The 27,400-nt window shown below is 42.6% G+C and overlaps 1 protein-coding gene across 6 annotated transcripts in view; it reads left to right on the top strand.

Moving 5' to 3' along the window:
- The window catches only part of dmd (dystrophin), a 1,945,510-nt gene that overhangs the window by 506,084 nt on the left and 1,412,026 nt on the right, over positions 1-27,400 (top strand). For all 6 annotated transcript variants that reach the window (XM_078559857.1, XM_078559853.1, XM_078559852.1 and 3 more), the window contains exon 5: positions 1,443-1,535. In XM_078559857.1, coding sequence (XP_078415983.1) covers positions 1,443-1,535 — 93 coding nt within the window. The remainder of the gene's footprint in view (positions 1-1,442; positions 1,536-27,400) is intronic.

Raw genomic sequence — 27,400 nt, 5'->3', positions numbered from 1 at the left:
GACCAGCTAAGTCCTTTCAACATTGAGCTCTGGGAAAGATGGGCACCAATTTGGAAGATGACAACATGTTGAAGGACTTTGGTGGAAAGGGAGGCTGGAGATGAGATGATAGTTTGAAAGGATGTTAGGGTCAAGGGATTTTTTTTTTGATGAGGGAATGATGACAGCACATTTTAAAGGAGAGAGGGACAATATCTGAAGGGAGAATCATTAACAATTTAAAAAAAAGATGCTGCAAAAACACAGTAGGTCTGGCAGCATCTGTAGAGATATAGAAACAGGAGTTAACCTTTCAGGTTGGTGCTCTTTCATCAGCACTGGAATAGTTAGAAATGCAATAGATTAGCCATAAACAAAATCAGCTAACATGGGGACCAGGTGGGGAAGTTGGGTGGGCAGCAGTTTAGTAGGAATAGGATCAAAAGAGCAGGAGGTGGGTGCCATGAATAAGATAACCTCAAAGGGCATGATGGAAGATAGGAGAGAAACTAGAGAAAGATGCACATTCAAGGCCAGGGTAGCAATAATTTATTTCTCCAGGAATACAACATACAATAATTGGTTCACTTCTACAGTTGCACTCATGCAGGTAACTGTTAACACATTAAAAGTAGAGTCAATGGCCAGAGGCAACAGAGGGCCAGCGGGAGCCCCACTTCATTTCTTTCCAGGAGGGCCCGCTACATCATGTGCCACTTGGGCACTTGACAGGTCAGTGGCCGGCCTTTCCCCAGGATCATGGACCCTGCGAATGGATGTCCTGTTCCTCGAGAGCTGCAGGCCTCTGATTGCTGAATAGCTCTGTTGAATGGCAGCGCCACTGAGGAGGTGGTGACTGCCTCCAGTACAACACCCACCTGGGACCTAGAATCATTGCCTTATCCCAGGCCACAGGGGATGAGAGGGAGGTGACGGGAGGGGAGTCGACAGCTAGTGCATGGGGGTGGCTCCCAGTGGGCCCCCCACTCCACCCCCTTACCCCCCTTTGCAATGTCAGTTGCTTGATCAGGCAATGATTGCCTTTTAATGAGGGACACTCCCTGGGAGCCTTCAAGCAAACACCACGGTGGTTTGCTTGTCATATTCCCCACATGGCGAGCCCCCAACCTGCTGTTGCATTAATGCCAGTGACAGCGGGATTATGGCCCTTAAGTGGGATTCAATTGGCCACTTAAGGGTCTCAATTGACAGTGGGGTGGGAAGGTGGCAGGGTCCCTACCTGCAACCCTCTCATATGATTAAATGCATACTCCAGCTCCTTGTCACCAAATTGCCACAGATTCTGGAATATATTGTGCCTTTATTTTGGAACTTGGGCATTCGTAGAAGACTTTCTAGGTGGCTGGTTGAACAATCTTGGCTAAATGGCTAGGCCACCTTTTACAAAAATATGCTGTCACGAGGACATGTTTAGTTATGTTTATCCTCCTTTGCCTCCACAGGTGGATTTGGTAAATATTGGCGGAAGTGATATAGTGGATGGAAATCATAAACTTACTCTGGGTTTGATCTGGAGCATCATCCTTCACTGGCAGGTAAATAAAAAGAAAAAAACCCAATTTGTTTTTTCTTAACAGCTTCTTGGATTGTTATGACTTCAGGGAGAGTCTTCAGTCACATTCAGTCAGAAATACTCAGCTTCTACAATATCATGTTAGTTACTGTCATTATTTGCCCTTCCACAGGCATTCCACAATGCTACCCAAAGTTGTTCTGTGTGTTTTAATTAAACAATGCAATGTTTTAATGCCAGATCTGTTTGTTTTCGGTGAATGTGTGGATCTGCCAATAAGCTTCTTTTCTACTCATATCTATCTCACTGGGATACAAACTCCCTCTGGCCGAAGTGGCCTCCGAGAAGGTAAAAACAGTTCAAAATGATTAAATCCCAGTTAAAATCAGTAATGTTGGCACCAGTAATACTGGAGTTGCATTTTAAGGTACATTTTAAGGTCGTTCAGACAAGTTTTACTGGTACCCTTCATTCCTTGGTTTGTACTAATGCTGCTCAACAGCTAATGAGAAAAAAAACCAGGCAAGGAATTTCTTCTGATTTTACCTAGTTGCTGTTGGAAGGCAACTAGCAGGGATGGGCTGCTGTCTTGAGTTGTTTGGTGGGGAGGCTTCAGCGGTTGATCTTTGTGTTCTCAAATGCTGCACTATATCATTATCCTTGCTAGATGGGATTATATTGCTATACAAACGTGCCCTTTCTGTTTTATAGTCTGGAAAATTTTCTTGCAATAATACAGTAGTTTCTCAGGTGAAGTGACCTTTACTGTGACTCCTTAAAGATGAAAAATTATACTTAAAAGCACTGATTCTCCTATAGAAAGTTGTGGACGTTGATTTGCCGTTGTATCTCAATCTTGTCAGGAATATTTCCTTTAATAGACCTGCTACAGTTATGAATGCATTGTGACCTTTACATGACAAAGAGAGTCCACACTTTATTTTAGCCCGTCAGTAGTGGACTAATGGCTTTTTAGAAGTGGGTATAATGAACATTTTTTTGGGAATTTACTTCTTGGAATATTTGGTGTCATGTTTCATTCTTTTTGATGCATTTTCCAGAATTTTGAAATAGACACAAACAAAGATGTGCATGAGCACAAACTTGTAAGATTCCCACTTTGTGTGGAGCCTGTTGATATTCGTGCCCGCAAGCACAGTTCAAGCATCTAGACCTGGTTGATGCACATGCATGTGGACCCTCACACAGACACACAGCACATGCACGTGGACCCAATCTACCCAACTCAGTACAGTATGGCTGTTTGTCACATTGGAATTGTCATTGGGAGATGGTACAGTCACAGGCAGAGATACAGGCATATCAGCTTTGTTGCTTTCAAACTGAAGTTCCTAGCATTGTCCATTAGTTACTGATCATAATCTCATCTGGTTCTTCAGGATTAATTGGAAAACTTTCACTGGGATATTTGAATACATGTCTGGTAAACAGTAGTGCAATAAGTTGTCATTAGGTCAAGGGAATCAATAATTAATTAGCATGATCAAGGTAGCTAAAGCATCTGTGAGTGGTCATAAAACACAGGTTTTCAGCATCTTGAAGTGTAAATGGGAGCTTCTTGATGAATATAAATCCCACCGCTCTCCTACCAGAAAACATCTCTGCTGCAGGTCTGACCTTTCTACAGTGAGTACCATGGTGTAGGAGTCATTCCACCATGCTTGCTCACAATCCATCATTGTCTCCAGTCCACTCCTGCCCTGCATTACACCCTGTCCCTAGTTCACCTAGTTCAAGGATCCGATGAGCGATTGGAATTTTTCCACAACCGCCCATCTCATTCCAGGTCATCTTGGGCAAGAGTGCCGATGCCAACACCAATGTTGTCAGTGACTGAAAATGCGTCTTGCATCCATGGTTGCATCACCAAGAGGCATCTATAGTATGGACAAGACTGGCATGTTTTTCTGGGTCTTGCCCAACAATTTCTCAGGTGGCAATGTAAAGGAGGCAAAAGCTCCAAGGATCACATTACAGTCACCCATTGCTGCAATATTGTGGGGGAGTTTACCTAGCCACTGCTATATAGTGAATTAGTAAATATATATAGTGTACTATAGGCCCCCAAACAGTCAGAGAGAAATAGAAGAGCAGACATGTAGGCCAATTTCAGAGAAGTGTAGAAATAATAGGGTAGTAATAGTGGGGGATTTCAACTTCCCCAACATTAGCTGGGTTAGTCATAGTGTTATAGATTTAGAGGGAGCGGAATTCTTAAAATGCACCCAGGAGAGCTTTTTAAGCCAGTACGTAGAAGGTCCTACAAGAGTCCTGAACTTAATTTTAGGGAATGAAGCCGGGCAAGTGGTAGAGGTATCAGTGGGGGAGCATTTTGCAGATAGTGATCATAACTCCGTTAGATTCAAGGTTGCTAAAGAAAAGGACAAGGATGATCCAGAAATCAGAGTTCTAAATTGGGGGAAGGCCGATTTTAATAAGATCAGATATAATTTGGCCAGACTGGATTAGGAGCAGCTACCTTTAGGTAAATCTGCGTCAGAGCAGCGGGACTCATTCAAGAAGGAAATAGAGAGAGTACAGGGTCAACATACTCCAGTAAAGATAAAGGGTTGGACCAACAAATCTAAGGAACCCTAGATGTCGAGGGATATACAGGATTGGATAAAGATAAAAAGGGAGGCTTATGGCAGATATCAAGGGCTCAAAACAGCATAATCCCTAGAGGAGTATAGACTGTGTAGGGATGAACTTAAAAAGGAAATTAGGAGAGCAAAAAGGGGGCATGAAAAAACATTGGCAGGTAAAATAAAGGAAAATCCAAAGTTATTTTACAAGTCCATTAAGAGTAAGAGGATAACTAGGGAAAGAGTAGGGCCCATTAAGGACCATAGTAGTAATTTGTGTGTGGAGCCGGAAGATATAGGTAGGGTTCTAAATGAATACTTTGTGTCGGTGTTCACAAGTGAGAGGGACGACATGGGTATGGAAATCAGACAGAAGGATTATGATATATTTAAAGAAATTAGCATAGAAAGGGAGGAGGTTCTAAGTGGTCTGGCAGGCTAAAGTAGATAAATCTCCAGGCCCGAATGAAATGTACCCCAGGCTGTTGAGTGAGGCAAGGGAGGAGATAGCAGGGGTGCTGGCAATAATTTTCAATACCTCTCTGGCCACAGGAGAGGTGCCAGAGGACAGCCAATGTGGTACCATTATTCAAGAAGGGAGGAAGGGATAAACCAGGGTACCACAGGCCAGACAGTCTAACCTCAGTGGTGGGGAAACTATTGGAAGCAATTCTGAGGGACAGAATTAATCTACACTTGGAGAGGCAGGGATTAATCAAGGACAGTCAGCATAGTTTTGTTAAGGGAAGGTCATGCCTGACCAATTTGATTGAACTTTTCGAAGAGGTGACCAGGTGTGTAGATGAGGGCAATGCTTTTGACGTAGTCTACTTGGACTTCAGCAAGGCTTTTGATAAGGTCCCACATGGGAGACTGATAACAAAGGTGAGAGCCCATGGGATCCAAGGCAATTTGGCAAATTGGATCCAGAATTGGCTAATTGGCAGGAAGCAGAGGGTGATGGTTGAGGGGTGTTTTTGTGACTGGATGCCTGTGTCCACTAGGGTTCCACAGGGATCGATGTTGGGCCCCTTGTTGCTTGTATATATAAATGATTTAGATTGAATGTAGGAGGGTTGATCAGTAAGTTCGCGGATGACACGAGAATTGGTGGGGTGGTAAATAGTGAGAAGGATAGCCTTAGATTACAGGAGGGTATAGATGGGCTGATCAGTGGCAAATGAAATTTAATCCGGATAAGTGTGAGGTGATGTACTTGGGCAGGACAAAGTACGGGAATACACAATGAATGGTAGGACCCTGGGAAGTACCAAGGATCAGAGGGACCTTGGTGTACATGTCCACCGGTCCTTTAAGGTAGCGGGACAGGTAGATAAGGTGATTAAGAAGGCATATGGGATATTTGCATTTATTAGCCGAGGCATAGAATATAAGAGCAGGGAGGTTAAGCTGGAACTGTATAAAACGCTGGTTAGGCCACAGCTAGAGTATTGTGTGCAGTTCTGGAATCCGCATTATAGGAAGGATGTGACTACACTAGAGAGAGTGCAGAGGAGATTTACCAGGATGTTGCCTGGGCTGGAGCATTTTAGTTATGAGGAGAGATTGGATAGACTGGGGTTATTTTCCCTGGAGCAGAGGAAATTGAGGGGGGACATGATTGAGGTGTATAAAATTATAGATTATAGATAGGGTAGACAGGAGGGAACTTTTCCCCTTGGTGGAGGGATCAATAACCAGGGGGCATAGATTTAAGGTAAGGGGCAGGTGGTTTAGAGGGGACGTGAGGAAGAATTTTTGTACCCAGAGGGTGGTGGGAATCTGGAACTCACTGCCTGAAAGGGTGGTAGAGGCAGAAACCCTCATAACATTTAAGTAGTTTTTGGATGTGCACTTGCGATGCCATGGCATACAAGGCTATGGGCCTGGTGCTGGAATATGGAATTAGAAGAGTTAGGAACTTGTTTGACCGGCGCAGACTTGATCGGCTGATGGGCCTTTTTCTGTGCTGTAGACCTCTATGACTCTATGACTCTATGCTTGATGCTTGCTAAGCTGTTGGCCTGCTGCTAAGCTACCAGGTACCTGGGCTTGTCCACAGGCAACAGTGAAATGTGCCACCAAAAACTCAAGGTCATTTGTGAATGTGTCCTTCTCATTAGGCTAGTCACCAGCTTTCCAACATCAAGCTAGTGTTCTTTTGACCCATCATCCCCATTCTTCAACCCCCCAACAAGGACTATAATATCCTTGGTCTTGTGCTAAAACAGAATATTTACAGAGTTTGCTGAGGTAAGGAAAATGCTAACTTTAATGGAATATCTCTTACTGTGAGCTACATATCTTTCATGGGAGAACAAGATCATGATACATTACATTACTTCTTGTGATGATGTATACTGTGTCTCATTAGCACATCTCACAGTTAGAATTAACCCCTTATTCTACATCTACCTCCAAATCTCTGATTCTCCCTGTAATTCTACATTTATTAGGAAGATACAGTTGGAATTTCTTGGGCACATAATTAGAAATCATGATTTAGAAAGTCTGATGCTGATGGGAAAGATGGAAGGTAAAAGAGAAAAATCTTTTTGAAGAGCTCACAAACTGGATGAATGCACCACCAATGAAGATGATCAACTCGTCCAGAGCAAAGTTAGCATGGAGGTCCATGGTCGCCAATGCCCTCTCAGGGCGTGGTACCTGAAGAGAGGGAGAGTGATGCTACATCTCCCCCTCCAGCCCCCCTCACCCAAGCCTCTGACAAATCCATATGATGCCATGAACTCTTCAAAGTATATGTTGGCAAAGTGCGGCCCATTGTCCGAGATTACAAGGTCTTGGGTCTTGAATTCCATGTGTTGCAATTATCTCCTTCAGGGATGTAATCACTGCTTCAGAAGTGTGATCCTACAGCTGCTTGACTTCTATCCATTTGGAGATCTGGAGTAGTAGTCTACTATGATCAAGAATGTTTTACCTCTGTGTTTGAAGAGGTCCGTCCCAGGACGTTCTCATGGTCTTGATGGAAAGGAAAATGACATCAACAACTCTCTTGTCTCTTAATGATGAATTGCACAAGTAATACAGTTTGATATCATCTCTTCCAATGATTTTGAGAACCACCAGAAAGAATATCTTGTTCTGGATCAACATGTTGTGATGCTTAAATGTCATTGGTGCAATCATTGCAGTATATTGAGTCTCAGAACTCTTGGAATTACTGATCTTTTGTTATAGATGAGTAAATCAACAACCACACTGAGGTGTCCTCTCTGTTCATAGTACTGTCTAAGAATGGGATTATGCGATGTGTATGCTGGCCATTCTTTGATGCAGTACTCTCTGACCTGAGCACATACTTCAGATTTACGTGCATCTCTGATTTCATTTAGTCACTGAGTTGTTGCTGGTAGAATTGTGGTTATTGTTGATGCATAAGTTTCTACCTCATCAGCAAGGACTACACCACCTTGTTCAGGCCTTGACACTAGAGTACAGGACAAAGCATCCGCTGTGTTCTGCTGCTTTCCTGGAATATTCTCTGTCTTTGCATCAAACCTCATCATCCTCAGTCTGAATCATTGTACACTTGGAGGCATTTTTGCTAACTCCTTGGAATTTGAGTGTCACTAAGGGTTTTTGGTCTGTCTCTATCTTGAAGTGGAGACCAAGAACATAATCTGCAAACTTTTCACAAGCCCATGTAGTAGATAATGCCTCCTTTTCTATCACTGCATATCTCTGTACGGTTTCTGTCAGTGAACGGGATGTGTAGTAAATGGGTCTATACTTTCCATTCGTTTGATCTGAAAGAGTACAGCAACCAATGCCATAGAAGATGCATTTGCAGCAATGACAGTGGGTAGCTCTGGGTCATAGTGAGCTAAAATATCAGGTGATATCAACATGTCTTTGTTTTCCTCAAAATACCTCGTGCTTCCTCCTTGCGCCATGTAGTGGCACATTGTCAATAGCTAGGTTGGGCAAAAACTTTCCAACTTGGTTTACTATACCTATGAATCTCTGGAACTCAGTCAGGTTCTGAGGAGCTGGAAACTCCTTGATTGTTCTTCTCTTCTGTGAATGAACTCTGACACTGGACGCACCCATAGGAACTTGACAGTCAGCTGCAAGAATTTGCATTTGTTCTTGAGTGTAAGTCCACTTCCAGTAAGTGGTGCAGCACAGCTTTCACTCTAGTATCATACTCTGTCTGAGTGGATCCATGGATCAGGACATCATCCATGTGACACACAACTCTGTCCAGTCTTTCCAAGGTACTTGACAGTGTCCCCTGCAAGATTTTTGGCACTGGTGTGATGCTAAAGGGAAATGTGTTGAAACAAAACCTCCCAAATGGTGTAACAAAAGTTGTGAGCAACCTAAACTCTTCATCAATGGGTAGTTGCCAAAAACCACTATTTGCATCCAGCTTTGTGCAGATTGAACTTTCCCAGTTTTATTAAGCTCATGTCTACAGATGACTAGGATAAACTTTGCATTCGGCTGCTTTGTTCAGCTGTGTAAAAGCTACTCAAATTTTGATCGATCCACTGGGTTTTGGCATTGGGCCCATTCCCAAGCATCAGCTTGGTGGTTCTGTCACAGGTGTATATTCGCCTTGCTTCAACATAGTCAATTTCCTTCTTCACCTTTTGCAAGAGTGATTCTCACATGTTGGTGCAGACTCGATGGGCCGAAGGCACTGTGATTCTGTGAAGAGTGGATGAGGAACTTTTCTGGGTGTAAACAGGCACACTGGCTTTATTTCAGGATGTAGAGTGATGTAGAATGCTGTCTTTGGATTCCCTAGTCCTCCGAACAGGTGTGGAAATTTAGCTCTGAAATTTTTAGGCTGATCTTCTTGGCTTTCCATTTCCTCTACTCTGCAAATCAGATGAAAGTCAGTACAAGCTTTCCTGCCTAAGAATGAACAGCTCTGGTTCAGGGTGATATAAAAGGTTCAATAATTTCCCTCTCTCCATATTGAAGATTTGCATTCAGTTTCCCTGTGACCTTGAGTTCTATACCTCCCAGCTCATGTAGCTTTTTGCATGATGGCTGAAGAGAACCTTTCTCGGAGGTCTAACTTATGTCTAACTTAAAGTGTATCTTTTTCTCTATTGGGATATCAGCACTCCAGTAGCTTCAGCTTAGTTCCTGGGTCTCTCCAAAGAAAGGCATTGCAATATCATTGATATCTTCTATTTCATGGATCTTGCCACCTTTCAAAGGCTTCTCTTTAAGGTTATTCTGCACAAGCTTCATGCTGCGGCACAGCCTGAAAGTGACCTTTCTCTCTGTAAAAATGGCATGCGGACAGATTTTGCGACTGTTGTTTCCCGCCACACTAATTACAGTTAGCTGGGGCGGTTGTTGGACACTCTTCCTGCCTCCCCTGCTTTTGTACGGCCACCTCGCTGCTTTTAAATTTAACTTACTCCATTGAGTCAGCTTTTTTTGGGACATGGTACTCCCTGTCACCCCAAATTGCTGATCAATTTTGCTTCCTTACCTCAACTTATTTGCCCAGTTGAATTGCCTTTAAGGTTAAATCACCCACTGACTGCAAGTGGTCAGACAATGCTTCATCCAAGACTCTTGCAGCATTTCTATCCCTGATTATTTCATCTTTTAAGCTGCCATACTCAGTTCTCTGTAAGCCTATACAGATTGTTCATAAATGTATCAACACTTTCCCCTTTTCATTGGGTATGCTTGCTAAATTAAGCCTGCTCAACAATGGCATTCTTATGCAGATTGCAGTAGGCATCAAGTGCTTTTATTACTTCATCGCACGTAGCTTTTTCTTCATCGATCCCTTTCCTGACTAGGATATCATCTGCACAGCCACCCATCACATATAACAGCATACTGAACTGCTCACTGCTTGGCTTTGCAGCAAGGCCTGAGGCAGTGCAACTCCTGGTAAATCTTCCATGTCAATTTAGCCACACTTCAGCTAGATTGAGATCTGTGACTTGCTCGAAGCTTTCCAGTAATGGCAGAGACTTTTCCATGCTTGTTCTTTTACTCTCTGCCACCATATAATATTCTTGGTCACATTGTGCTAACACAGACTATTTATAGAGCCTGCTGAGTTGAGGAAAGCGTAAATTTTAATGGAACATTTCTCACTGTGAGCTACATCTTTTCCATGAGAAGAGGCAACAGGATCATGAGACGTTGCATCAGTTCCTGTGATGATGTATACTGTGTCTCATTAGCATATCACACAGTTTGAATTAACCCCTTATACTACAAGGGCATAATCAAAACCCACTACCACAAGTGTCTACTGAACTTATGTCTCTAACAAGAGCAATTGATAGTCTGCATCCACCCAGCATTTGTCATCATCTACCAAATAAGTTGCCTGACAAGTTAATGTGCTCATCAGCTCTGAAGAAGGGTCATATGAACTCAAAACGTTAACTCTGTTTCTCTCTCTACAGATGCTGTCAGACCTGTTGAGTTTTTCCAGCATTTTCTGTTTTTGTTTCAGGTGCTCCATGCCTGCCACTGGATTGCCTCTGCAGCACAGTCAGTCAAGCCTTCACTGTCAGTGGGTTGCCAACTGCAGCTTCCCCAGCAGTGTAGAAGAAACTGGGGAGTTGTCTGCCATAACTGACCTATCTCCCTTGCTGTCCTTCTTCACTGTGGCCATTCCCAGGTTAGCATGGGAGTTTGTCCCCATTGACAATGAAGCTCCTATTGAGGAATACCTGACTGGGTTCTGGGAGCAAGACTTTGTTGACGTCTATGCTCGCCCGCAAGTGCCACAGCCTGGTGACAAAGACATCAGGGAAGACCTAGAAGCACCTGACCCCATGTCTCTGAAACTTCCATGTTCCAAGAAGTATTTTAAATGCTATCTAGAACACTTTACTTGCCTCCCACAAGGGGTGCAACTCTTTGTTTAATCATATTGGTGCTGATGGTTGTGGTTGTTGGAAGACAGTTATCTTAGATATGGACATACAAATTAGGGGCAGGAGTGGGCCACTCATCCCCTCAAGCCTGCTCTGCCATTCAATAAGATGTTGGCTGATCTGTTTGTAACCTCAGCCCCATATTTCCACTTACCCCTGAGAACCTTTCATCCCCTTGCTTATTAATCTAGTAAACCTTTTCTGAACTGTTTCCAATGCATTTATATCTTTCCTTAAATAAGGAGACTAATTTTGTACACAGTGCTCAAGATGTGATCTTACCAAAACCCTGTGTAACTGAAGCATAATCTCTCTACTTTTACCCTCGCAATAAAAGATAACATTCTATTAGCTTTCCTAATTACTTGTTGCACCTGCATACTAACCTTTTGAAATTCATGCGCAAAGACACCCAGATCCCTCTGCATCTCAGAACTCTGAAGTCTCTCATCATTTAGATGATATGCTTCTTTTTTATTCTTCCTGCAAAAATGGACAATATCACATTTTCCCACATTATGCTCCATTAGCCAGATCTTTGCCCATTCACTTAAACTATCAACATCCCTTTGTTGCCTCCTTATACCCTCTTCACAACTTACTTTCCTACCTATCATTATATCATCAGCAAATTTAGCAACGATAATCCCTTCATCCAAGTCATTTATATAAATTATAAAAAGTTGAGATCCCAGCACTGATCCCTGTGGCACACCACTCGTTATATCTTGCCAACCAGAAAATGACCCATTTCTGCCTATTCTCTGTTTACTGTTAGCTAGTCAATTTTCTATCCTTGCCAATATGTTACCCCCTACATCATGAGCTTTTATTTTCCACCATAACCTTTGATGTGGCACTTTATAAAATGTCTTCTGGAAATCTAGTACAGTACATCCACTGATTTCCCTTTACCCACAGTACATGTTACTTCTTCAAAGAACCCCAATAAATTGGTTAAACATGATTTCCCTCTCACAAAACAGTGCTGACTCTGCCTGATTACTCTGAATTTTTCCAAGTACCCTGTTATAATGTCTTTAATAACAATTTCTATCATTTTCCCTATGACAGATATTAAGCTAACTGGCCTGTAGTTTCCTGCTTTCTGTCTCTCTCTCTTTTGAATAAAGGAGTTATATTCTCTATTTTCCAATCTAATAGAATCTTCCCCGAATCTAGGGAATTTTGGAAAACTTAAACCAATGCATCAACTATCTCACTAGCCACTTCTTTTAAGACCCTAGGATGAAGTCCATCAGGACCCGTGGACTTGTCAAGCTGTAGCTCCAACAATTTGCTCAGTACCACTTCCCTGGTGATTGTAATTTTTCTGAGTTCCTCCCTTCCTTCAATTTCCTGATTTACAGCTATTTCTGGGATGTTATTTGTATTACCTATAGTGAAACCGTTGCAAAATACATGTTCAATTCATCTGCCATCTCCTTCTCTTCCCATATTAATTCCCCAGACTCACTTTCTATAGGACCAATGCTCACTTTGTTAACTCTTTACTATTTTTTAAATAACTATAGAAACTCTTACTATCTGCCTTTATATTTCTAGCTAGCTTTCTCTTGTACTCTAATTTTCTCTCCTTATTAATCTTTTAGTCATTCTTTGCTGTTTTTATATTCTGTCTAACTTTCTGAGCTGCCACCCATCACGTATGCTTTCTCTTTAAGTTTGATACTGTCTTTAACTTTTTTAGTTAACCACGGATAGTGGGTCCTCCCCTTGGAACTTTTTTTCCCTTTCATTGGAATGTATCTATTCTGTATTCTGAAATATCCCATTAAATGTCTGCCACTGCATCTCTATTGACCTTCCCCTTAACCAGGTCACTTTAACTAGCTGTGCTTTCATGCCCTCATAATCGCCCTTATATAGTTTAAAATACTAGTCTTGGACCCACTTCTCTCTCTCTATCAAACTGAATGTAAAATTCAATCATATTATGATCACTGCTACCCAGGGGCACCTTCACTATGAGGTCATTAATTAATCCTATCTTGTTGCACAATACCAAGCCTAGTATAGCCTGCTGTCTGGTTGGCTCCAAAGCTTGCTGTTCTAAGAAACTATCCTGAAAATATTTTATGAGCTCCTCATCCAGATTACCTTTGCTCATCTGATTTTTCCCCTCTCTATGTAGATTAAAATCCCATATGATTCTTGCCGTACCTTTCTGACAAGCTCCCATTATTTCTTCCTTTATACTCTGTCCTGCTATGGTGGGTACTGTTAGGGGTCTTGTACACCACTCCCACAAGTGACTTCTTGCCTTTATAATTTCTCATCTATACCCAAACCACTTCTACACCCTGGTTTCCTGAACTTTAGTCATCAATTTCTGTTGTGCTCATACCATCATTAATTAACAGAGCCACCTCTCCACCTTTTTCTACCTCCCTGTCCTTCTTAAATGTCATGCACCCTCAGGTAGTCTTAGTCCTAGGAGGTCACTGCAGGAGTTCCTCATATGATGGACAAATTTATTAGAGTTTGTTAAGGATGTAACAAGTAGGGCGGATAAACGTGAAACAGTAGATGTGTATTTGAATATCCAAAAACCATTTGAAGAGGTGTCACACAAAAGGTTACTACACAAGATAAGAGGTTATGTTGTTGGAGGTGTATATATTACCATTGATAGAGGACTGACTATCTAACAAGAAGCAAAGAGTTGGGATAAATTGGCCATTTTCAGGTTGGTAAACTGTAATGAGTGGAGTGCCACAGGGATCAGTGCTGGGCCTCAACTATTCATGACCTATATTAATGACCTGGATGTAGGGACCGAATGTTCTGTAGTCAGGCCTGCAGACAACAGAAAGAAAGGTAGCAAAAGAAGTTGTGAGGAGAATACAAAGAGTCTGTAAAGGAATATAAATTGATTAAGTGAATGAGAAAAAATTTGGCAGGTGAAGTATAATGTGGGAAAATGTGAGGTTGTCCACTTTCGCAGGAAGAACAGAAAAGCAGAATGTTATTTGAATAGAGAAAGACTACATAATGTTGCAGTACAGAGGAATTTGGTTGATTGTGTACATGAATCACAAAAAGTCAGCATGCAGGTACAGCAAGTGGTGAGGAAGGCACATGGAACGTTGGTATTTATTGCAAGAGGATGAAGTATAAAAGTAAGGAAGTCGTCCCACAAGTGTACAGGGCACTGGTGAGACCACACTTAGATTACTGTACAGTTTTGGCCACCTTATTGAAGGAGGGAAATACTTACATTGGAAGCAGTTTAGAGAAGGTTCAGGCGGCTGATTCCTGGGATGAAGCGTTTGTCTTATGAGGAAAGATTGATCAGGTTGGGCCTATGCTTATTGGAGTTTAGAAGAATGAGAGTGATTGAAACATATAAGATCCTGAAGAGGCTTTACAGGATAGATGCTGAAAGGATGTTTCTTTTCTTTGGGGAATCCAGGACTGGGCACACAGTTTCAAAATAAGGGGTCTCCCATTTTCGATAAAGAGGAATTTCTTCTCTGAGAGGGTCCTTAGTGTTTGGAGTTCTCTTCCTCAGCAAGCAGTGGAGGCTGGGTCATTGAATATATTCAAGGTTGAGTTAGACAGACTTTTAATTGACAAAGGGAGTCGAGGCTTACGATGAGCAGGCAGGAAAGTGGAGTTAAGGTAGAAATCAAATCAGCCAAGAATTTATTGAATGGCGGAGCAGGCAGCTAGGGCCAAATGACCTATCCTTGCTCCTAGTTCTTATGTTCTCACATGAGTGTCCTAAGCCCAAATTCTTCAACTGCTTCATCAATTACCTTCCCTCCATCAGAAGGTCAGAAATGGGCATGTTCGCTAATGATTGCACAATGTTCAGTTCCATTTGTGACTCCTCAGATACTGAAGCAATCTGTATCCACATGCAGCGAGACCTGGACAACATTCAGACATGGGCAAATAATTAGTAAGCAAATTTTACACCAAGTGCCAGGTGTTCACCATCTCTAACAAGAGAGAATCTAACCATCTCCCCTTGACATTCAAAGGCATTACCGTTGCTGAATCCCCCACCATCAACATCCTGGGTGTTACCATTGACCAGAAACATAATTGGGCCAGCCATATAAATACTGTGGCCACAAGAGCAGATCAGACGCTTGGAGTTCTTCACTGAATAACTCACCTCCTGACTCCCAATAACCTGTCCACCATCTACAAGGCACAAGTCAGAAGTGTGATGCAAAATCTCTACTTGCTTGGCTGAATACAGCTCCAACAGCACTCAAGAAGCTCAACACCATCCAGGACAAAGCAGCCTGCTTGATTGGCACCCCTATCCATCAACTTAAAAACTCACTTTCTCCACCATCAACGCTCAATGCCAGTAGTGTGTCCATCTACAAGATGCACTGCAGCAACTAACCAAGGCTCCTTTGAAAGCACCTTCCAAATCTGCAACCTCTACCGCCTTTTATTTGTATGACAGTAGAAATGATTTAGGGATGACCTCAAAGTCAGAAATAAAGATGGGACTGAAGGTATGTATACAAGATGCTCAACACAAAAGCAGAGAAATATCCTCTATTTCTCTGAGGAAATAGAAGAGGTCAAACATCCCCACCAACTCATGGGGGTCAATAGTGACTGACCAAAATGGAGAAGGCTCATTTGGGAAGGCACTGAACACATCGAGACTTTGTCAGGAATGTGCAGAGGCAAAGGTGAGGCACTGAAAAGAGCATACAAACCTCCAAGCACTTATCTACCTGACTCTCAACGGAATCAAGGGATATGGGGATTGGGTGGGAAAGTGGAGTTGAAGCCAAAGATGAGCCATGACAATATTGAACAGCGGTGCAGGCTCAAAGGGCCATGCGGTTTTCTCCTGCTCTGATTTCTTATGTTCTTGTGTTACCAACTGCCCCGGATGTGGCAAAGTCTGCAGATCGCGCATTGGACTTAACTAACATCTCAGAACCCACTGGAGTGGGAGCAAGTCATTCTTGATCTCGAGGGACTGCCTAAGAGGAAGTATTTGTATGATAATAAAAATAATATTTAATAAATTTGTTTGGATGCATTTGTTTGTACAGTGTTGTATTTACTGGGTAAAATTAATCAGTACCATATGAACAACCCTAGCTGCATAACTGATGACTATCTTCTTATAGCCTGACCTACAAAGGACAATTGTTGTGGTTAAGGATAATTTTCATACCTAAATCATTAATCAGATGCCAGGTATGAGCACTAGATGGCAATGTGTTAATTTGTTGGCAATAGATCATTATAATTTCCCTTTAACAGCAGGATGGGGTACTTTTTCCCCTTGCATTAATATTTAAGGTTGTAGATTTTATTAAGCTCTGCCACTTTGTGCATATTGGAGAATTGGACTCCTAGCTTTGCGCTGTGTGTTCATGATACACTTCAATTTTTTGTTGTTTGATCTCGAGGCTGAATGATGTTCTCCTGTAGCTATGCACAAGCTTCATTTAAATGGTATATTTAATTTTTTTGAAACAGTCCTACACTGAATTGCACAATTGTGGATGAGGTCTGGCCCCCTCCTGGTGCAGCACCCCCACTGGATAGACTGCTACAATTGGCATAGCCATACTTGAAGTAAATCTTAAAGAAAGAAAACAGTTATTTAAGTTGCTGTTGAAATAAAGTTAGCGAATATTTCTCTATTTGTGTGTTGAACATCTTGTATACCATCAGTTCCATCTTTATTTCTGACTTTTTTGTTAAAGCCTTCAGTTAGCACAAAAGTACTTTCTTGAAGTTGTGTCAATGATGCTGAGTATAAGTTGCCCTATCAAGGTGAATTGGGGAATGGTAATCTGTTTGGTGGTTCTCATAACTCTGAATTATTTGGATGAGGAGCCCCAACTGATGAGATCACAACATCTTCAGGTCAACCCATGGCATGCGTTCGCACCCATTAATACTCACGGCCCAATGTTTAAATACAGATCAAATCTGTGTTTGCCACTTCCACCACACTGCAGGGAAGGTAGCTGAGCTATGCTTTCTGCTGTAGTGATAACCTCAAGGGTTCGGATGCCTCTTCCTATGTAAAAATTATAATTGCATTAAGCTTCTACAGAACAGGATCCTTCCAGGCCAGTGCCAAGGATATTTGCTTCATAAACTCTGTTTCTCTCTCCACAAGTGCTGCCTAACCTGCTGAGCATTTCCAGAAATTTCTGCTTATATGCCAGATAAGCATGACCATATATCTGAAGCAATTGCACACAAATTCGAGGCTAAACAAACGTTCATCCACTCTTCCCAAACAGAATGATTTACTCCTAACCTTGGAACATTGTACTGAGCCAACATGATTTATCCTGCCCAGAATCTTACATCAGCCTTCTTTAAGAGCTTTGGGTGAAAATCCCCTTTTATTGCCAATTGTGCAAAATTGTTTGTGCTTTTTCTATTGTAAGCCTAGACCCATTAGCATGCAAGAGACTTCGGAAGCTGTTTGCATAGTCTATGCAATCATGAGACAGAAAATAAAAACAAAAGAATACTGGAAATGTACAGCAGATCAATCAGCATCTGAATTCTGAACCCTCCTCTAGAGTGAGGCTTTTCCCGTGGGATTCAGAAATCTGACATTGGGCCTAAATGGGAGTCCTGAGCCCTCACTTGCCTGCAGTGAGACCGGCGCCTCGATCTTCCAGGAGTTGACCCCCTAATTGGCTATTTCTGCGGGAGGTGGGCTCCTGATGCTGCCAGCCTAATCAAAAGGCCAACAGCTTGAGAACCTCAGGAGCCCCACTGGGAGAGGTGGGCACTGCTGAGGCAGATAGTGGTCTATCTTAGAGTGGCATACATTTAAATAACACATTCTGAGAGGTGGAGCCAGTAAGCTCCTGGGAGCAGAGGGGAAGCCCTCCAAGTGGATTGTTTGGATTTCCAGTACATCCATTCCTGTCTGCAGCCCCCTCTTTAAGGCAAGGAGTTACAGGCAGGAAAGGCCACACTGCTCCCAGCCTGCTGCAGTGAGGGCTAGTCCTCCACCAACAAAATGCCGGTGAGGTTGAAAAATTGCCTCTATTTTGGCCTTTGGCAATGTTATTTGGCTGTCCACCTCTGTGGAGTGAGCAGCCAATCCACTTCCCAGCCCTCCCTGGGAAAGTTCTCTGGTGGCAGGAATGTACCTGGCAGCTGTCTGGACATGGCTGTCCCCTTTTTCCCTGGTTCCCCCGCTTCCAAACTCACCACCAGGGGGTCAGGGAAATTCAGCTCTTTATGTGAGCAGTCTCAAAGATGAGATAAGTGGCCAGAATTTCCGTGCCTGCTGGCATCAAGCGTGTTCGGTGACGTGAGTGGAAAATATGGTGAGAGGGCCAAAAATCAGTTTTGTAACGTTGTGAAACCAGTTTGCGATCGTCTGCTCAGCCAGTTGATGGCAGGCCGCGTTCCCCACCATCGGACATCAGGAACCTCATTGTAATACATCAGCATTTCATTGTAAGGCCAGCTCACCGGACTCATCCCCATCCCCTCCATCCCTTGCTGGATTGTCTGCCCACATCGGCGGGAAAAGACGCCGATGTGTTTCACAACTGCACATAAGCGATGTGCACCTGGTGGGCTGCACTTCACTCGGGACTCCAAGGTTTGTTTGCTTACCTTGCTTCTGGCAGCACTTACAATCACCAGCACCAGGCTTCACAGAGAGTACCACATCACTTTAGGGGGGTCACAGGTAAGTCTCTACCTACCAGATCATTCATATGTGAGTGGCTCTTCAATGGCTGCTGGGCTAGGGCTTGCTTGGAGAAGGGGGAGAAGTGGCCTCAGGCAAGGGAAGAGGCTGCAGGACGAGAGCTGTACTGGGGAAGGAGGATATCCCAGGGTGTGTGTGGGGGGCACATGTTGATCTGTGTAAGTGGTCCGAGGCAGTCTCCAGAGGAGATGAGGCCAGATGGACATGTGAGGGTGTGTGTGAGAGAATGGGTGGTGATGTCCCTTGAGCTGGCAGTGAGTGAGATGCCATTGAATGTGTGATGGGCTTGAGTGTGTGAATTTAGAGTGATGAGATGGTTGCCATACCCTGGCTGCACGGATGAGATCATTCATCCTCTATGTGCATTGGGTGACCAACCTTTTCTGTGCAGCATTGGCACTGACCACCACTGCCACCACCTACCATGCTGGATTGGTGATGTGCTGCCCCGCATGTGGCCAGAATAGGGGTAGGGGATATCACGGCGAGCCTCCACGACGTCCAAATGGCATTCCAGTGACACGTCATTAAACCTGGGGACTGCAGGCATTTTGTCTTTCGTGGACATTTTCCCTGCAGTAGTCTTGGGCTGGAAGCACTGAGATATGTGCACGTGGCTGAACTTTAAATATGGCACCCGGCGTGATGAAGCGGCGAGGTGATGGCATGGGGGGCACCGCCGTGGAAACAGTGTGTTTCCCGGGAATGCATAAGTAATGCAGCGGGTTTGGGACGGTATGGTGGGACGATTTCGCCCAAGTGTTTCCTAACTCATGCACCATGCAGTTATCACCATGCTTCAGCTAACCATAGATTTGGTAAATAACATGTGAAATTGATTCTGTGGACAGTAATATATCAAATCATATAGCAGAGATCAAAATTATGTGCCTTCAGAGTTATTTTTTCCTGCAACCCTCATAAGAAGGTTCTGTTGAAGCTTTGATAACTTGTAATGAAAAGCTTGATATTGTTGGCATCAGAAAGGCTCCAAGTTTGGGCCTTGTTCTTCACTGAGTTTGCAGATAACCATTTTGCAGCAGTAGAGACAGAATAGTTAGCCTCAATGACACCACATCAGGAGAAAAGAAGAGTTAACCTATGATCTTAGGCTATTCCCAGCGGAATTACTGGCTACTACGCACATATGTTAATCTCCTGCTCAGTATGTAAGGGCGTGAGAGTCATTTATGAAGTCTCATTTAAGTTTGGAGCTGTACTCTGGACGTAACAGGAATGAGTGATGATGCCAAGTAATGTGGTAAAACAAGAATTTTATTGAATATTGAACAATGTTAATTATAATAATATATGATATCACAATTATGATTGATAATATAAAAAGAGAGAAGTAAAAAGAAAGACAGCTTTATTCAGAGGAGAAAGCACTTTATATATTAAAAGAAAGGAAGAAAGACAAATTTGCTTACATACTATACATACTATATTACAGATACATACTATATTATAAATATTCACCTCAAATTGGTCTGTTCAAGGCAGCTCCCCAAAATGGTAAAATTCCCCTTGGTTCATACATCATCAAGTCTCTGAATAACCTTATACAGTTGGGCACTTTGGTCAGTCACTCCATTCCCGTGCCTTCCTCCCATTGTCTTGAGTGGTTGACTAATCCACTCCAGCTACAGCAGCAAACCCTGGAAGCTGTTTTCTGGTTCCATTCCAGCCTTTTGAGGCTTTCTTGGAACAAGAGTCTGGTAAATATGGCTCCTTATCAGATTCTTCTCACAGGCACTGCAAGGCTTTGCAGACTTTGCAATATTCAAGTTGTTTACACAGTCTCCCATCTGCCATCAATCAGGTTATATGCCCACCAATCAAACTCCATCTCCTGATTCCACACCATAGTTGACCATATATGTAAGGCTAAAAACAAAAAAACTACTGCGGATGCTGGAAATCCAAAACAAAAACAAAAACTCAGCAGGTCTGGCAGCATCGGTGGAGAAGAAAAGAGTTGATGTTTCGAGTCCTCACGACCCTTCAACAGAACTGAGCATAGTTAGGAGAGGGGTGAAATATAAGCTGGTTTAAGGTGGGGGGGGGCGGGGGGATGGGGGTGGGGGACGGGGAGAGAGAAGTTGAGGGGGCGGGGGGTGGTTGTAGGGACAAGCAAGCAGTGATAGGAGCAGATAATCAAAAGATGTCACAGACAAAAGGATCAAAGAGGTGTTGAAGGTGGTGGTATCTAAGAAAATGTGCTAATTAAGAATGGCTGGCAGGACACTCAAGGTACAGCTCTAGTGGGGGAGGGGTGGAAAGACTGACAAGGTATTAGTTGTAGATTTAAAAATAATGGAAATAGGTGGTAAAAGAAAAATCTACATAAATTATTGAAAAAAAAAGGGAGGGGCGAAGAAACGGGGTGGGGATGGGGGGAGGGAGTTTAAGATCTAAAATTGTTGTATATGTATATTGTATATGTAAGGCTATTCATTGTCCTGGCTTGTAGTTCAAGGGTCATTGAATGCAGTAAGAAAAAGGACTTCAGATAAAAGACAACTTTTATTTTAGCAGTCTAGCTTGAAAAGGGATAACAGCTGTGAATGGCCAGTATGAAAAAAACAAGGTCTTGGGGAAACAGTTAAAAATATCACTACTGATTACTATTAATTAATTAATCGAAGCACAATCACACCTAGGTTTAAATCAATGTTTACAAAGTAAGATTCAGTAAAGTTTCACTTAAAAATCAAAAGTGAAGTTGAAATAAAATGCAAAAATTAGTGGCTGCAGGCCTCATACCATCAAGTGTTATCTTGATACCTATGGCCATCCATTTATTTTTAAAATGCCAACTTTACAACCGTGGCTCCACTGTCCAGGCTTGCACAAGAAGTACTTGAAGTTCTGTAGATGAGAAGTTACAAATGGGCAGACTAAACTAGTGGAATAAATAGATGGGGTTCAAAGTGGAGAAATGCAAATGTAAAGATAAAAACAAAAAGCTAAAAGCTACTGCGGATGCTGGAAATCCAAAACAAAACAAAAACAGAATTACCTGGAAAAACTCAGCAAGTCTGGCAGCATCGGCGGAGAAGAAATCAGTCAACGTTTCGAGCCCTCATGGCCCTTCGGCAGAACTGCAGCATAGTTTCAACAAGGGAGAAATATAAATTGGTTTAAGGTGGGTGGGGGGGGGGCGGAAGAGACACATTGAGGGTGTGGTGTGAGCAGATAATGATCAAAAGATGTCACAGACAAAAGGGTCAAAGAGGTGTTGAAGGTGGTGGTCTTTGTCTGAGAAAAGTGCTAATTAAGAATGGAAAACAGGATATTCAAAGTACAGCTGTAGTGGGGGTGGGGTGGAAAGACTAAAGGTTTTAGTTTTAGATTTAAAAATAATGGAAATAGGTGGGGAAAGAAGAATCTATATAAATTATTGAAAAAAAAAAGCGGGTGGGGGGGGGAAAAGAAACGGGGTGGGGATGGGGGGAGGGGAAGTTTAAGATCTAAAGTTGTGCAAATGTATCCACTTTGGGTCCAAGAAAGACAAATTTTAATAATAATAGTGAGAATGGGAACTCTGAAGGAACAAAAGGATTTGAGTGCCCAATTACAGAAATAACTAAAACCTAGTGCACGAGCACAAGTCATCAAAAAGGCTAATGCAGTGTTGGCCTTTACCTTAAGGAGGTTGGAATACAAAGGCGAGGACAAGATGCTTCAGTTGCACAGAGCCTTGATTAGTCCTCATCTGGAAGACTGCATTCTGTTTTGGGAACCACACTTTAGGAAGGAATTCTTGACCTCAGAGAGAAAACAACATGGGACGATGCTGGGCTTTAAAGGGCTAAATTATAAGAACGGTTTGGATAACCTTCATTTGCATTTCCTTGAATTTAGAAGGTTGAAGGGTAATCTAATTGAGATGTTTAAAATGATAAAGGGATTCAACAGAGTAGATATAGAGAAACTATTTCCTCTATTTGGGGATTCCAGAACAAGGGGGGCATCATCGTCAGATTAGATCTAGCCATTTAGGAGTAGGATCAGGAAAGCAGTTTATCACTCGAGATAGTGGAAATCGTTCTCCCCAAAAAGCTGCAGATGCTGAGTCAATGAACAGTTTCATACTAAGATGGTTAAATCTTTACAAAAGCAAAATACGACAGATGTTGGAAATCTGAAGTAATTGCAGAAAATGCTGGAACTACTTCACAGATTGGGCAGAATCTGTGTAGAGAAACAGAGTTAGCATTTCAGGCCAGTGACTTTTCATCTGCCCTCATCTGATGAAAGGTCACTGACCTGTAAACTCTCTCTCTTTCTCCACAGATGCTGCCAGACCTGCTTACACTTCCAGCATTTTCTGTTTGTATTGCCAGGTTTTTGTCAGTTATGGGTATTAAGGGATATGAAGCAAAGGAAGGTAAATTGAATTGAAATACAGGTCGACCATGATCTGATTGAATGGCAGATCAAGCTGGAGGGGCTGAATGATGCACTGCTCTTCCTATTTTCCAATTGAAAGCTGAGAGTGCCATTGGAATCTGTGCCAGTGCAAGTCTGTCTCTGCAGGAGAGGAGATGACAAGATTGTTTAGGCATTTAAAACAAATTCTATTTTAATCAAATGTGAATTACTTTATTGGCACTTTGATTTTACTGCTGTCATCATGTCATCATCTGCAGGGTGGGTGCTGATTGCCAGATTGTTGCAAAGTAAATGAATGACAAAATCTTTCAGAAAATACAGATTCTGATTATTGATTACTGTTTCATTTTGGAACATAATCAATTATTTTACTTCAGAACATAATCAATTTAAATTCTCATTTAATTTTCTCATTATTTCAAAGCAGAGATCAAATCATTGACATTGGCATCAAATCATTACATTTGATATTACGGAGGAAAAAATGCTGTTTGGTTCCATTTTTCACGCACCAGTGATGATTTATATTTGTCTCCACCGCAGTGTGTTTTGCAAGATATATTTTGCAAGATACTGAGCTTTGCAGCATTTGAATCAGGAAATATCTAATAGATAGTTCTCTCAGCTGGGTGAGATGGAAGTGGTGACGAGGCACTTTAAATCATTTCCCACACTTTCTGTTAGTTGATTGGCAGCAAGACTGTAGACATTGCGCTTTGTTTTGCATTTACATTTGCAATGATATTATCTTTTCAGTGTTTCTGATGCTAAGAATAAGCCTCCTTCAATGGCTTCTTTTTTTGAAAATGAGTATTGTTTTAGCTGTGCTGAACTAATCTGGGTATTAAAGTGAAGTTGATAGTTATGTTTCTATTATACAGAATATTAGACGCCAAATGAACTCACCAGCTGTGGCAACAGTTTCTTTTGCAAAGGGATTTATTAGGATAAAACAGATTAATGCCTGGCTGCAGAAATGGTGCAGGAGGAAGGGCTTTAGATTCATGGAGAATTGGGATCATTTTAGGGAAGGAGGAATCTGTTCAAGTTAGACAGGTTACACCTCAAGAGAGCAAGGACCAAAATCTTCAAGAGATAGCTAACTAGTACTGTGGGGAAGGGTTTAACTAATTTGGCATGAGGATGAAACATTTGTGAGGACTAATCAGGTGCACAGAGGGCTAGGAAAGACAAAAAACACTAGAGTAAGGAGTAGTTTAGAAACAGGAGAGATCAGTTGGAGTCGGGGGGAGGGGTGTGCAATTGCTAAGCAGTCAAAAATGAGTTTAGAGTGCCTGTATGTTAAATGCATGGAGTGTGGTAAATAAGGTTGCTGAGCTGTAGACACAAATCACCACATGAGACTATGACAAAGTTAGTGTAATAACACAGATCGGACTCGATGAAGAGAAGGATTGGGAACTGAATATTTTGGCTACAAGGCATTCAGGAAAGATGGGGAAGGGACAAAAGGAAGGAGTGGCAGTATTGATCAGGAAACTATAATAGCAATGGAAAGAGATGAGGTAGTTGAGGGACCAAACACTGAGGGCAGAATTTTCTGCCTGCCGGGCGGGCAGGCCCGACCCAAACTCCGGCGGACGGGGAGACGATCCCCGCCGGATAAACGGGCCTTGCCACCATTTTACGTGGGCGGGCCAATTAAGACCTGCCCAGCGTGACGTCCGGCGGGAAGCGCTATGCGCTTCCTGTGCGGGCGGGGGGGGGGGCGCGGATTCTCCAAAAGCGAGAGTGCATTCTTCCGCGCACGCACATGAAAGAGCGCATATCTCCCTGAGGCTAAGTGCTGCCTCAGGGAGATCGCTTACACTTTAAAAAATATTAAAAATAGAAAAAAATAAATTCCCTAACATATCCCCCTCTTGTGACAATGTCACATGAGATGGGACATGTTCATAATTAACATAACAACTTTATTACAAATTTTAAAACCCGGCATGAAACCTCATCCCACCCGTGGATGAGGTTTCATGTTTTATCGGTTTGCCGCCGGGGCTCCTGGCCTGCCCGCCAACCTTAAAGTTGGACGGGCAGGTACACTAAGTACATTAATTGATCTGTCAATGGCCTCAATTGGCCGTTGACAGATCAGCGGGCCTGCAGCTGATTTTGCTGTGGGCCCGCTTTCCTGAAAATTTAAATGGACCGGGATGACATCGGGGGTTCCACCCATTGTCATCCCGCGTCATTTTACACGTTGCCGAGCGGGCCCCACCCCCTGCTCATCGGCAAAATTCTGCTCTGAATCTGTTCGGTTAGAATTGAGGGACAATGGAGGAGCTATTATGCTGCTATACTACAGACCACCAAATAACTAGAAGGAAAGCGAAGAGCAAAATTGCAGGTAAATTACAGATGGATATAAAATACCTTGTGGTGATAATGGAGTCTTCAATTATTCGAACATAAACTGGGATAGAAACAATGTGAAGGGAAAAGAAGGGGAGGAATTCCTGAAATATGTACAAGAGAACTTATACGATCAGTATAATTCCAGCCCAATGAGGAAGGAAGTGGTACAGGACCTAGCCTGGGAAATGAAGTGGAGCAAGTGAAGCATGTTTGAATGGGATACTATTTACATTATCGCCAGATTTAGAAATTGATGGAAAGTGACAAGGTACAATCAAGGAAAAACAATACTGAACTGCAGGTGGGCTAACTTCAGTGAGTTGAAAATGATCTGATTTAGGTGGATTGGAGTAAAAATTGGTAAACAAGAGAGTAACTGAACAATGGGAGTCTTTTAAAGAGCAGATGGTTAAGGTACAGAGCAGCTATATTCTCATGAGGGGGAAAAGAGAGCACCCAAAGCTAAAGTTCTCTGGATTACTAAAGGTACAGAGGTTAAAATGAAACATGTAAAGGAGGCTTATGACAATTGTAAAGTTAAAAATGTGGTGGAAAACCAAACCTGAATATAGAAATGACAAAGGACATTTTAAAAAGAGAATAAGAGGGGCAAAGAGAGAGTATGAGAAAGATTAGTGGATATATCTGTAAATGGTGTCAGCCCTGGCTCAGCTGGTGGCAGTTATGCCTCTGAGTCTAACGGTTGTGGGTTCAAGTCCACTCCCGGACCTGAACACAAAAATCAAGGCTGACACTCCAATGTAGTACTGAGGAGTGCTGTTCTATTGGAGGTGCTGTCTTTAAGATGAAATGGTAAACTGAGGCCCCGTCCACTCTTTCTCAGGTAGATGTAAAAGATCCCGTGGCAGCATTTTGAAGACGAGGAAGGGTGTTATCCCCAGTGTCCTGACTCATATTTGTATCCCAACAGCAAAAAAAGATTTATCTGGTTATTATCACATTGATATGCATGGGAGATTGCTGCATGCAAATTGGTTGATGTGTTTCCTAAATTGCAACAGTGACTACACTTCAAAAGTACTTAATTAGCTAGCTGTAAAGTGCTTTCAGATGTCCTATGGTCATGAAAGGCTCCATATGAACGAGGACTGGAAGATTCCAAATGTTACCCCATGTTGTAAAAAAAAGAAAGGCGAGAGATAAACAGACCAATCAGCTAATGCCTGTGGTAGGGAAACACTTAGAGACAAGAATCCTGGACAAAATTAATTGTCATTAGAAAATTATGGGGTAATGAATAAGGGTAAGTGTGGATTTGTCAAAGGCAAATCGTGTTTGACCAACTTGATTCAGTTCTTTGACGAAATGCTGGAAAAAGTTGATATTGTGTATATGGACTTTCAAAAGGCGAAATTACCATATGTCATGAACACTTTGATCACAGAAAATGGTTAATCTTCAAGAACTAAGGGCATTTTAGATTATTTGTGTTTAAAATACATTGTCCCTTAAGGGTTTAATGCATGATTCTGATTGCGGTTCCTGGAAAATGTATTGTTTTACAAGATTAAGCAGTTGTAAAAATAACTGTAAATCTCTTGACTTGGGTGAAATGTGTACAAAAGGGGTCACATGGATTTTATGGCTCTGAAAAAAACACCATGGGCTGGATTTTGCCGTTGACGAGCAGGGGGCGGGGCCCGCTCGCCAATGGCAAAATGACGCGGGATGACGTCTCGCCCCATTTAAATTTTCAGGAAGACGGGGGCACAGCGAGATCAGCTGTCCGTCCGCTGACCTGTCAATGGCCAATTGAGGCCATTGACAGGATAATTAAAACAATTAAAGGCCCTGCCTGTCCAACCTTAAGGTTGGTGGGCAGGCCAGGAGCCCCGGTGGGCTTCTCAAAAAACATGAAACCTCATCCACCGGCGGGATG

This window comes from Cetorhinus maximus, chromosome 16 (assembly GCF_964194155.1).
Source record: "Cetorhinus maximus chromosome 16, sCetMax3.hap1.1, whole genome shotgun sequence".
Taxonomy (NCBI): domain Eukaryota; kingdom Metazoa; phylum Chordata; class Chondrichthyes; order Lamniformes; family Cetorhinidae; genus Cetorhinus; species Cetorhinus maximus.
The sequence above is the reverse complement of the archived record's forward strand: the minus strand, read 5'-3'. Positions and strand labels throughout refer to the sequence as shown.